The following is a 12,013-nucleotide window of genomic DNA, read 5'->3' as shown; positions in this document are numbered from 1 at the left end:
TACTTCACCCAGAGGTGTATGGTGAATGTAGAGCGGTTACTCCACCCTGAGGTGTATGTTCGATATATAGCGGTTACTCCACCCTGAGGTGTATGGACCACAGTGCAGCTGCAGCTGCAAACATGCGTTTGTGGCTTCACTGGGGTGACTGTGGTCGTGCACTTAATAACGTCCAGTCAACACTGGCCTGGTTCAATAATTATTGATAACGGTTAGCAGATGGGCTGACAGGGAGATCACCTAGAGACAGACGGGCTGTGGTCTCATCACCTGCAAGGTGTTTCCAATCAAACGTTCCTAATAACGAATGTGACAAGTGGATGTTTAATATACAACAGGCCATCTGTCACCTTTTCCCTCCGCACTAAGAGCAGACGGGTTACAGCCCAGCGGTGGGGGGGGGGTCAAGGCCGTATCTGCAGACTACACACTGGACCTCTGCCCCCCCCAGCCGGGCTGGTGCTGCGTGGCCCGCACTCATGACGGCCCTTTAAATAGAAACCATTTCAAGTGAAGTCGCCTGGCCTTTCTGCCCACGCGTTACTGCAAGGAAAGGGGAAAATTAGCAGGATGTGAATCTCAGCCAACAGACAGGCCTTTGAAATGCGACAGGGGGGGGGGAGCCACAGGCTGCAGGCCTGTCTGATCGTCTGGGCCCCCAACCCCCCCTGACGTGTGCCACAACACAGAGCGTTTCGCACACCGTCGCGGTTCAGCAGAGCAGCACTTCCAGCTCGTAGCCCGTCAGCTGTTTCCTCGGAGACCGCAGAGGTGGGTCAGCGTGAAGCCCCGCCCCCCGGGCACAGGGGTCCGTCTCTGGTGGGCGGGGCCCTGCGTGGGTGGAGCTGACCCTGCTTCACCGTGGATGGTGGAGTGTGTGCGTGGCGCGTGAGGTCCTGTGTCTTCGCCCTCCCGCAGGAGATCCCCGAGGTCAACGTCACCTGGTCGGGGGAGGGGCCGCGCGCCCTGGGCTCTGTCGACATCTCCATCGCCGTGGCGACGGACCGCGGCCTCATCACCCCCATCATCAAAGGCGCGGCGGACAAGGGCGTGCGGCAGATCGCCGCGGACGCCAAGGTAACTGTCGCCATAGCAACCGCACTGCTGCTTCGAACGTTCGCGCGGGCAGACAGAAGCGCACGTCTAAATACCCGACACTCCTGCCCCCCCTCACACACACACACACACACACACATAGCCCCCCCCCCCCCCCCCCCCCTCCCCGCCAGCCGGCAGACAGACGGCAGCTAACACCACTTAATTGCCTTCACTCAAGTCGCAGGCGTCTCTGTTAGATGAGCACGCAGTGAGACAGCTCTGTGTGTGTGTGTGTGTGTGTGTGTGTGTGTGTGTGTGTGTGTGTGTGTGTGTGTGCGCGTGTGTGTGTGTGTGTGCGCACGTCTTACACGTTACAGTTCGGTGGGTTGCCGTGCCGCCCGCAGCGTAGCGTCGGTGCTAATACGGCAGACGCTGTATTTTCCTCTGTTTTGGGTTACGGTGAGATGTGTGGACGACCCACATCTCCGTTAGGGTCAGGCTCTCCCGCCAGTACCCGTGTCTAGTTCTGCTGCCATGGTAACGATAGAGAGGGCGAGTGTGACTGGGTGATGGATGAGCCCCCTGCGGGGCACGTGTGGGAGTGGTCAGCCAGCAGGGCGGGAAGATAAGGGCCACGTGACATTTGTATAATACGTGCTTATCACGTGATGTTTTGTAGCGCATATGCTTATCACTGGCGTGTCTCTTCATCTTCCTCGTCTTCCTCTCCCCTCCCAGACTCTGGCTCAGAGAGCGAGAGCAGGGAAGCTTCTACCAGAGGAGTACCAGGGGGGATCCTTCAGGTACCACACCATCATCATCCTCACCTTCATCAACACACACAACCACCAGCGCTCAGTGCAGGGCTGCGGACCCACGGGACAGCAGAGCTTCAAGGGGTTTTCTCAGGACCGCTTGTCATGAACTCGCTGTGTTTCCTGTATGAGTTTTCCATAGTAATAAGCTGTTTAACACACAGCTGGACCTGCTGAACACACACACACACACACACACACACACACACACACACTCCAGGAAATGCTCCAGGCACTGCATATTTAATCTGGTCGTCTGATAGATCTGAATGGAGTGTGTTAAATCAACGAAGATCATAAATTGTGGTCATCAATTTCTAATCATTTCACCCCAGGCACTGCCCGCCATTTTTTCTATCATTAGTGGCTTAATGGGGTCGCTTGGAAAGAAATGGGCTTTCTGTGGTAAAGACGGAGCAGTAATCCCAGTAGTACCACATCACTCACGTCTAATTCTGGGCTTCAGTACTGCCTGCTGTCTTCTCCCTGTCCTACTGAGCCACATTAATGAAGGTGATGCACTAAGCACTAAAGCACTGGGCACCATGGAAGCATGCGTGACACACGTCATCACACCGGTGCACCCGTGGCAACCACTGCAGAGGAGTGACTGTAGGTGTGACTGTAGGTGTGACTGTAGGTGGGACTGTAGCACTGATCATAGGTGTGACTGTAGGTGGGACTGTAGGTGTGACTGTAGGTGTGACTGTAGGTGGGACTGTAGGTGGGACTGTAGGTGGGACTGTAGGTGGGACTGTAGGTGTGACCGTAGCACTGATCATAGACTGTAGGTGTGACTGTAGGTGTGACTGTAGGTGTGACTGTAGGTATGACCGTAGCACTGATCATAGACTGTAGGATTGACTGTAGGATTGACTGTAGGTGTGACCGTAGGTGTGACCGTAGGTGTGACTGTAGGTGTGACTGTAGGTGTGACTGTAGGAGTGACCGTAGGAGTGACCGTAGGTGTGACCGTAGCACTGATCATAGACTGTAGGTGTGACTGTAGGTGTGACTGTAGGTGTGACTGTAGGTGTGACTGTAGGTGTGACTGTAGGTGTGACCGTAGCACTGATCATAGACTGTAGGTGTGACTGTAGGTGTGACTGTAGGTGTGACTGTAGGTATGACCGTAGCACTGATCATAGACTGTAGGATTGACTGTAGGATTGACTGTAGGATTGACTGTAGGTGTGACCGTAGGTGTGACCGTAGGTGTGACTGTAGGTGTGACTGTAGGTGGGATTGTAGGAGTGACCATAGGTGTGACCGTAGCACTGATCATAGACTGTAGGTGTGACTGTAGGTGGAACTGTAGGTGGGACTGTAGGTGGGACTGTAGGTGTGACTGTAGGATTGACTGTAGGATTGACTGTAGGTGTGACTGTAGGTGTGACTGTAGGTGTGACTGTAGGTGTGACTGTAGGTGTGACTGTAGGTGTGACCGTAGCACTGATCATAGACTGTAGGTGTGACTGTAGGTGTGACTGTAGGTGTGACTGTAGGTGTGACCGTAGGTGTGACTGTAGGTGTGACTGTAGCACTGATCATAGACTGTAGGTGTGACTGTAGGTGTGACTGTAGGTGTGACTGTAGGTGTGACTGTAGGTGTGACCGTAGGTGTGACCGTAGGATTGACTGTAGGATTGACTGTAGGATTGACTGTAGGATTGACTGTAGGTGTGACTGTAGGTGTGACTGTAGGTGTGACTGTAGGTGTGACTGTAGGTGTGACTGTAGGTGTGACCGTAGGTGTGACTGTAGGTGTGACCGTAGCACTGATCATAGACTGTAGGTGTGACTGTAGGTGTGACTGTAGGTGTGACTGTAGGTGTGACTGTAGGTGTGACCGTAGGTGTGACCATAGGTGTGACTGTATCCTTGACCGGTGCTTCCACACCAGGCACTCCACCTCTCACATAGAAAAACAACGTGAGCGATACATGACGTGACCACTTAAGCAACTCTTGAAGATGCACTTCCGTGTGCTGGTCATTGTTTCCCTATGAAACTCTCCCCATGAGGAAGTGTGTCCAGGAAACGCCGGGCGTCCACCACGTTTGGCTCAATGGCGAAACGCCCCTCTGACCTCTGACCTGTCTGCCCCCCCTCAGCGTCTCCAACCTGGGCATGTTCGGCATCACCGGCTTCAGCGCCGTGATCAACCCCCCGCAGGCCTGCATCCTGGCCGTGGGCCGGTCCCGGGAGGAGCTGGTGCCGCCCCCGGATGACCCCGCCCCCGGCTCCGCCCCCGGCCTCCGCACCCGCCAGCTAATGACCGTCACGCTGTCCAGCGACGGGCGGCTGGTGGACGATGAGCTCGCCTCACGCTTCTTGGATAAATTTCGCAGCAACCTGGAAAAACCAGAGCGCATGGCGCTGGCCTAGAGGTGCGACCGCACTGGACCCGCGAAATAGTTACAAGTCAAGTCGCAGAATTTACAGAGTTCAGCTAAAAGACGCTAATGCTTCCTGTGTCTGGATTTGTTATAGGTCACTGTTGAAAGCTGCATAACAGCACATTCTGTTTGCCCTTTATCTGTTCCTTCCCTGAGAGCAGCTCTCGTTCCTTTGAGGGAGGCAAACTAAAGACATATTTGGGTATTTATTGTGGCCATAGTATGGTATTTCAGCAATGGTTCACTGTAAAAACGTGGCTCTTTCTTCATTATTCAGATACTTTTACACTTGAATGTTGGCCCCTCTGTTCCTCATCCATACCGCAGTAATCCTGTGATTTCTCACTAATGACTCATTGAAAAACCTCAAAATCTTGTGTAGTGTCATAAACCATTCAAGCTAATAAAGCCCCATCTGCTGTACTGAACCGGAGTGCTTGTGTATAATTCATCAGACTAATACAAACACCAGGACGCAGAAGCGTTGCTGGCGGACGTGTGTGTCGAGGACGTTAGCGCAGGAGCGGAGGCGTGTGGCGGTGTGTGGCGGTGTGCCCCGCCCCTCACGCACCACCCAGACGTCGTGGAGAAGCGTCACACGCGGAACGTTCTGGTCTATGCCTGCGGGTGCCTGCGTTTGGCAGATGTGTGCTTTCTGCAGAGAGGGGTGCCCAAAGCAGGGTGGTGCGAGAAATGGTGGCACGAAGTGTGTGTGTGTGTGTGTGTGTTTACACGCAGTTTTGCTTCTCACTGCTGCTTGCTACAGTGTACCCATGTTTCACTGTCTTTGTGTGCACCCCTTCACTGTCTCCTAGTAACCACTGGGATGGGAGGTGTGAGGGGGGGGGATCGCTCCCCTTCCTGACGGTAGTCTGGGCTTGTGAGAGCCTTGAGTGATCCATCACTGGGAGGTCTGTACTGGGAGGTCTGTACTGTGTCATATCCACACACAATCTTAACTGTCACCCATATCCTCCTCACAGCCCAACTACACTCTACCACACCACAAAACGCGCCTTCTATTCTCTAGAAAGCCATCTGAAAGACAAAATGGCCTTGTTAATTACTAATGGAGAAGTTGTAATTGAATTAGGGACCGTTGTTAAAGAGGCGAGTCATGTCGGAGGACGTAATTACCTTGTGAACCTCCACAGTGCTGCACAGTGACTGGGTTTTAAGGATATTCTGCATTTAAAAGCACTCTAGGCATACAAGTTGCTGCTAAGTCCACTGAAATTAAATTGGGAAAATCTTGTGGAAAGCCTCTAAGAATTAAAACCACATTAACAGGGCGAAGCGGAATGTGACATTTCACCTGCCCCCTAGTCTCGAGGTGACATTCTGTGCCTTGGGTAGGGAAGCATAATAGTGATCTCTCATTAAAAAACGGCTGGAGGTGTGACTGTTTGAAAATCACACGTGCCTTTGTGGATTTGAATTTGCTTCTTGTAAGCATATGATAGAAAAGTCTTTGTTGCCTGATTTAATTACTTTTGAAAGCTTTGCCTATGTCTAAAGTGAAGCGGGTTTATTGACATAAATGCAGTTGTTAAGAAACACTCCGCATTCACTTCAGGGATATCATGTAGTTAAAAGGTGCTGCTATAATGTGGCTTTCATCAGTCTCCCAGAAAGCATGCTGGGGTCAAAGTTCCCTTTTGCATTCGTTATCCGGCTTTTATGGAGAAATGGACCAGTGTCCTTTTTTTAATCCATTGCAGTATTGCATGAGTAAAGCCAACAGGCCGTGCTGAGAATGAAAGTAAAATAAACTTCCCCTGTTTGTACAGGACCTGAATCTCTTGTTTCCCTGAGTTCACTTCAAGAGGGCTGAGGAGAAGACGTGGGGCTCACGTTTCACCAGGACGAGGCTCTGGAGACACGCTCCAGCTTGTCCCACGCTTCAGAGATCATTCATCCTTGCCACTGTTAGAGAAACACTCCCAGTGGCCCAGCCACAAGCCAATAAATCGGCTTTTAAATTGTGGATATTTATCACAAAAACACCAATGACGTTTAATGATGCTATTACAGATGAAGGAAGACACGTGTTCTTTCTAATGAGCGTGTTGAACAAGACTTGATTCTCTTTAGGTATCTCCAAACAGAAGCTCCTCCCCCACGCCCATCGTCCTGACGAAGGATGACGTTTATTTTTTTAAACAAATCCTGCAATGGTAGCAATTTAGTGGTGAGCGCTGTCTTTAGAAGCATTACATTTGGGGGGGGGGAGAGAGATCTGACCCCATGAAGGTCCGCAGTGTGTTATAATTCAGAGGAGCGTGCTTGTGAGGCTGGAAGTTTCATGTCCTGTCTCTACAGAACTAGGTGTTTCTGAACGTGAATCATTGTTCCTGACTCTGTTTGACCTGTGACCCCTTTGCTACCTCACACTTTGCATTAGATTTGATGACCATGTTTTTGTTTTTTGTTTGTTTTTTTTTTTTTATTTATTTACAGCATTATGTGTATATATGTACACATATACCATTCATAATCTTGTTGTTTTTTATTGCTAGTTTACACAGCTTGTAATTACATCAGTTGTAGAAACTTTAAAGAAGGCTTTGCCATGTTGCTGGTGTTTTTCCACACGTCATCGTCCTGTGACATGTTCGTCAGTCTAGCCTACGGTTCGATTCTGGGCTTCCTTAGTAACTGTGGTGTGAGTTTCTATTATTGCAGCAGATGATACATGGCAAACCACCTGAATTTAGATGCAAATTATTACTGGGATCCCAATCCAGATGACTGTATCTCTAGACAAGGTCAACGTCAAGGAGACTTTATTGTCATTAACATCATGTGTTCCTCCTTGTCTCGGTCTGGCCTCTCTGTGTTTGTGCAGCACGCTGCTCTGTTTCTGATGGAGCGAACTCACTCAGGCAACGGGACACTGGTTCCTCGTAGCTGTGAGAGGGACAGAAACCCCCAGCAAATAACGAGAAAGAAAAGTTAAAGCACTTTCCTCTGTACTTCTTGTGTACATACGCATACATACATCTGGCCCTCTGCGCACACTCCTCCGTAAATCATGGCAAAAAGGTTCAGATTCATGTTTAACCAAGAAAGTCCCTCTTGCTATGAGTGTAATGTTTGGTGTGATGGGCGAAGTCTGGTTTCTCGTTGTGTTTACGTGGTGTTATTTCATGCCACCGGAAATCCCCCTGCTTTCCACCACCTGCCACATCCTTTTACCACACGAAGAGATCAACTTCACATTCACACCACTGATGAGATTATGTCAGCTCCATTCTCTTCTCTCGTGCCCCTTTTTAAAGTTCTGAAGGTACCACGTTCAAGTGAACCCTTCAGGGTTATGGTCTCCTGAGGGTAGTTTCTGCGGACACGGTTAAAGTTCTTTCTCTATGACTTACTGCTGAATGAACAGTCTAATGTCATTTGGGGATAACACATTTGGCAACTCTGATAAATCTCCAGTGATGAAGGAGCTCAGGCATAATTAGAATATGTCTGATACTGTAGGATTGTCTTTATCCTCATTTTCCATATATCTAAATCACTGCATAACAAACGTGGGTGATTGTTACAAACAGCACAACCTTACTGTTTTCATTTTCCCCCCAAATTACATTTTAGATTCATATTTACCTTTGTTATAATGTTTGTGGATTTTAACCAGTGGTTGTTACATAACCATTAAGCAAAACCATTAAGGTTGAAGCAAAAACATTCAACTAAAGGAAATCCCAGAGTTTCCTCTTCTAAGATATAACAAGTCTGATGAAACTAGTGCTTTGACCTTGATACAATAGAAAGTTTAGGTTGAAAAGGAAAAAAATTCACTCCTGAGAAATGGATGTCAAAACTATGAGAGGTGATTGAACGTTTGTCTGACGTTCACTCATCCTGAGACGTCCAAAGTAATCATGGTGGAAGACACCTCAAAGGCTGAAGATGTAATCAAAATAAAGGGATGTTATCTTAGTTCTCTTATCTCTCTAGCTTTCAGTTCACTTGTGGCTGTATGTTCCTCGTCTTTCCTCTATAAAAGAGGCTTTGAAGGACTCAACATTCTGCTTTCCTGCAATTTATGGGTTTGTTCATGATATTCTGATTTTATTCTGGTTATTTTTATGGTAAACCTACTTATAAAAAGAGTTATATTTCCACACATTAAACCTAGCTCTAAAATTATTGGAAATAAAATGAATCACCGGTCTGTTATGGGCACAAACACAAGTCCTTAGTTGGGTGAGATTTGTCGGTGTTGTAGAAGCTAACGAAATTTCCCTGGAGAGTGAAAGTGGGGCAGCGATTGTTCTCGGAGGTGTCCTGAACGCCAGCTAACACACAGCATGGTGTTCTCCATGACAGACAGGACGCTAAGAATGTGTAGCAGTGTAACTACAGATTCGATCTTCCCAACATAGAAATGCAACCCATGTATTCTTCGATATTGGAGGACATCAACATCATATTGCAATATGTTGCATTTTCATGTGGGTTAATCTGATCTGAAATAGATCAAATGGTGTATGTGTACAAGGGAATCGGGACCCTTTACAGAGTTTATGTATCTGTTTTTGTGTTTGGAGACTCACGGTAAGTGAACCAGGAACTTCTCTTAATACGAATGTTTCTAATTCTGTTTCATCAGCAGCTTCTGGGCATGTTAGTCACATCAAAAAGGGAAAAACAAACAGCAAGTTCTATGGCAATGAGAGAAACAGGAAGTGAACACAGGAAGTGTTCAAACCGATGCTGTAGGTGATGCATTTGTACACAGCCAACTCCCTCCCACAGACGAGGCTTATGTCAAACAGCACCAGTGTAAGCAGTTGGTTGTTTAGGGCAACGTGATGAATTGGTCAGCACCTGCAGGCCCAGCTGAGAGGCCCCGCCCACCTCTGAGCGTCTTTATGGTCAGATGACATCACCCTCGTTATTTAGAGAGAGAGAGAGAGAGAGGGTGTGTACAGGGTTCAGTAGAATTCAGTGGGACTGGTGGGTGGGTGGGCTGATGAAGGTTTATTTTTTCTATTAACTAAATATTTTTTCAGTTATTGTGTGTGGGTAATTTGTGCCATTATCAATTAAAAATTTCCCCACATTATGCAACTGCCAACCTCTGTGTTTTAGCCATTATTTTTATTTATGTGAAACACAGTGTGGGCTGGGGCAGACATTATAACACATTATAACACACCTGTCCTTATTTGCTACTTTGTCACAGCTATGGTATCTTAACTATATCCTATCTAATTTAATACTGTCATTTAATGACTCTATACCTTACACATCTAACTGGGGTCTGTTTCAGCTCCATAGCGCACGTGTGTGTTACTCTGAGAGAGAGAGTCAGGCAGCCAAGAAGTGCAAAGCGACAATTCAATTCTGATTCTGTCCTTACACTGGAGAGAGGAGGGGTGAGGGGCAGAGTCTGGAGAGAAAGAAACAGCGCATGGAGAGAGAGAGAGAGAGAGAGGAGAGAGAGTGGTTTCTGGAGGAGGCAAACACAAAGGTGCAGATGTCTGCTCGGCTGACACGGGAAGGGAGAGCAGCCTAGAAGACATTTGACTAAGGAGGTATTGACAGAAGAATAGGAAACTCTGCTATAAAACCACAGAGGCCAAGGCTGAGAGAGAGAGAGAGAGAGAGAGAGAGGACTAGGAAAGGAGAGAGCGGAAGGCAGGCGAGAGGGAGGGGCAGAAGGGTGTGTTGATGTATGCACCACCCCTCTGCCTCCATCACAGCCACGATAGCAAGATCGCACTCTTACTCGCACACACGCCATTCAAAAGTTCAAGCAAAGTCTCTGGGCTCCAACAGGCTGCCAGCCACCCGCGACTAACTCCACCCCAGGCCGGTGGACTCACGCGCCCTCGCCTCCTCTCTCGCTCCCTCTCTCTCTCTCTCTCTCTCTCTCTCCTCTCACTCACTCACTCATTCAGTCCAAATCTCAGCACCCTCACTTGTCACAGAGGAGCTCACCGACGTACAGGAGACCCAACACGCTTCACTCCGCCAGCATGTGGATTCTACTCGTTGGACTTATGTCTGGACTCCTGGCCAGCAGCTCCTGGGCGAACAGCCGTCAAGGTGAGAAGACTCCTCTCTGGTGGGGAAGAAATGAGCACTTTTGGCGGTTGTGGATTTTTCCTTTGCTTAAGGGAAGGATGTGTATATGCTTTGCTGGTGGCTTGTTTGTGGAGTTCAAAGTCATGGCATGTATTGTGGAGTGTGTGTGTGTGTGTGTGTGTGGGGGGGGGGGGGGGGGGGGGGGGGGGGGGGGGGCAATATATGCCGACAAGGCAGCATGCGTTTGTCTGGCAGACAGAGTAGACAAAGGAGACGGCTGCTTACTCACCAGCCACAGAGACAGACAGAAGGAGAGAGAGACGGAGTGAGAGATGGAGACAGACAGAGGGAGAGAGAGACAGATGGAGGGAGAGAGAGACAGACAGAGGGAGAGGGAGACAGACGGAGGGAGACAGGACATAGAAAGTAGAGAAGCAAGCAGACAGATGCCGTAGAGAGAAAGAGGGAGATGGGGAGAGAAACAGACAGAGAGAAAGAGACATGAAGAGAGACACTGACAGACGGAGGAAGACGGTAGCTAAAAGGCGCGTGTATCTGCCTCAGAGGTGTGGGATAATCATTTACCCACGTCTCCTCACACACCGCTGTGTCTCCCCACGTCTCCTCACACACCGCTGTGTCTCCCCACATCTCCTCACACCCCCGCTGTGTCTCCCCACGTCTCCTCACACACCGCTGAGCACTGAAGGAGCCTCGTCTGCACTCAGACACGACTCAGACACACAAAGGAAATGGATCAGCTGCACAGCTATTCTACTTCTGCCTTTCACCGTTTCTCATCAGATCTCTCTCTCTCTCTTTCTCTCTTTCTCTCTCACCCCCCTCTCTCTCTTTCATTCCATTTCTCTCTCATCCTTTCATCTTGCCGTTAAGTTGAGATTTTTGAACTGTCACTGCAGGAGACCTCTGCATGGGAATTTGCCGGTGACTTTTACAGGTCTGCTTATGCGTCTATAAAGGGGAACTTAGCTCTGTGTATGGGGGGGGGTTGGGGGGGGGGGGGGTCTGGCTGACTGCCACTGAGTCCACCACAGGGCAGCTGTAAATTTGCTCTGTAAATGCAAACAGAAGCCGTGTTTTTATAATGGCGAATGTGGTTTGAGGGCTTTGTACACCCTCCCTGTAAAAGTGAAGTGAGAGAGTGTTTTCAGAGAGACAAAGAGATGGAGGTAGACAGGGTGGCACCAGGACTGGCACACACACACACACACACACACACACACACACACACACACACACACACCACACGCACACACTCAGGTGTGCAGTGGAAACCAGCTGTGTGTGGAGATTTCCCCGGGGGAAGTTTGGCTCAACGCTCCCCATCGCGCCCCTCAGGCAGCCGGGGTGCCATGGAGCTGAAATGAGACCCAGACACCAGACCCCAGACCCAGAGCCCCCAGCGTGCAAACTAATTGGGTGTCTGCTGTGGCCCCTGTCCTGCTGGTCCATGGCCCCAAGCGCCAGGCACGGGGACAACCGCAGCTACACGGGTCCGTCCGGATCGGACCTTCACATGGGCAAGGACGCCCTGACGATGCCCCCCGTGCATCTTTATCCCTGTTTTATTTCCATCTTTCTTTTATTTTTCTGTTTTTGGTTCTTGTAACAGTCCCTCAGAATGAGCCCCCTTTCTGTAATCCGTTAAGAGTGAGGTGTGAATCAACGCTGGAGTTTCCCGTGTATAAACCAGGCCGA

General features: G+C 49.4%; 2 protein-coding genes across 3 annotated transcripts in view; both read left to right on the top strand.

Moving 5' to 3' along the window:
• Positions 1–4,680, top strand: part of pdhx (pyruvate dehydrogenase complex component X) — a 41,726-nt gene extending 37,046 nt beyond the window's left edge. Inside the window, exons 9-11 of the mRNA XM_076991735.1 lie at positions 919–1,077; positions 1,777–1,841; positions 3,968–4,680. Of these exons, the coding sequence (XP_076847850.1) occupies positions 919–1,077; positions 1,777–1,841; positions 3,968–4,241 (498 nt within the window). The 3' untranslated portion in view covers positions 4,242–4,680. The remainder of the gene's footprint in view (positions 1–918; positions 1,078–1,776; positions 1,842–3,967) is intronic.
• A 5,010-nt stretch (positions 4,681–9,690) lies between these two features.
• cd44b (CD44 molecule (IN blood group) b) overlaps positions 9,691–12,013 on the top strand; it is a 16,860-nt gene continuing 14,537 nt past the window's right edge. Inside the window, exon 1 of one of the 2 annotated variants that reach the window (XM_076991749.1) lies at positions 9,691–10,315. In XM_076991749.1, coding sequence (XP_076847864.1) covers positions 10,246–10,315 — 70 coding nt within the window. In that variant the 5' untranslated portion in view covers positions 9,691–10,245. The remainder of the gene's footprint in view (positions 10,316–12,013) is intronic. The other variant, XM_076991748.1, reaches the window with a different exon arrangement.

Source organism: Brachyhypopomus gauderio, unplaced genomic scaffold (assembly GCF_052324685.1).
Source record: "Brachyhypopomus gauderio isolate BG-103 unplaced genomic scaffold, BGAUD_0.2 sc85, whole genome shotgun sequence".
NCBI lineage: Eukaryota > Metazoa > Chordata > Actinopteri > Gymnotiformes > Hypopomidae > Brachyhypopomus > Brachyhypopomus gauderio.
Note: the sequence above shows the minus strand (reverse complement) of the source record. Positions and strands in the feature narration are given on the sequence as shown.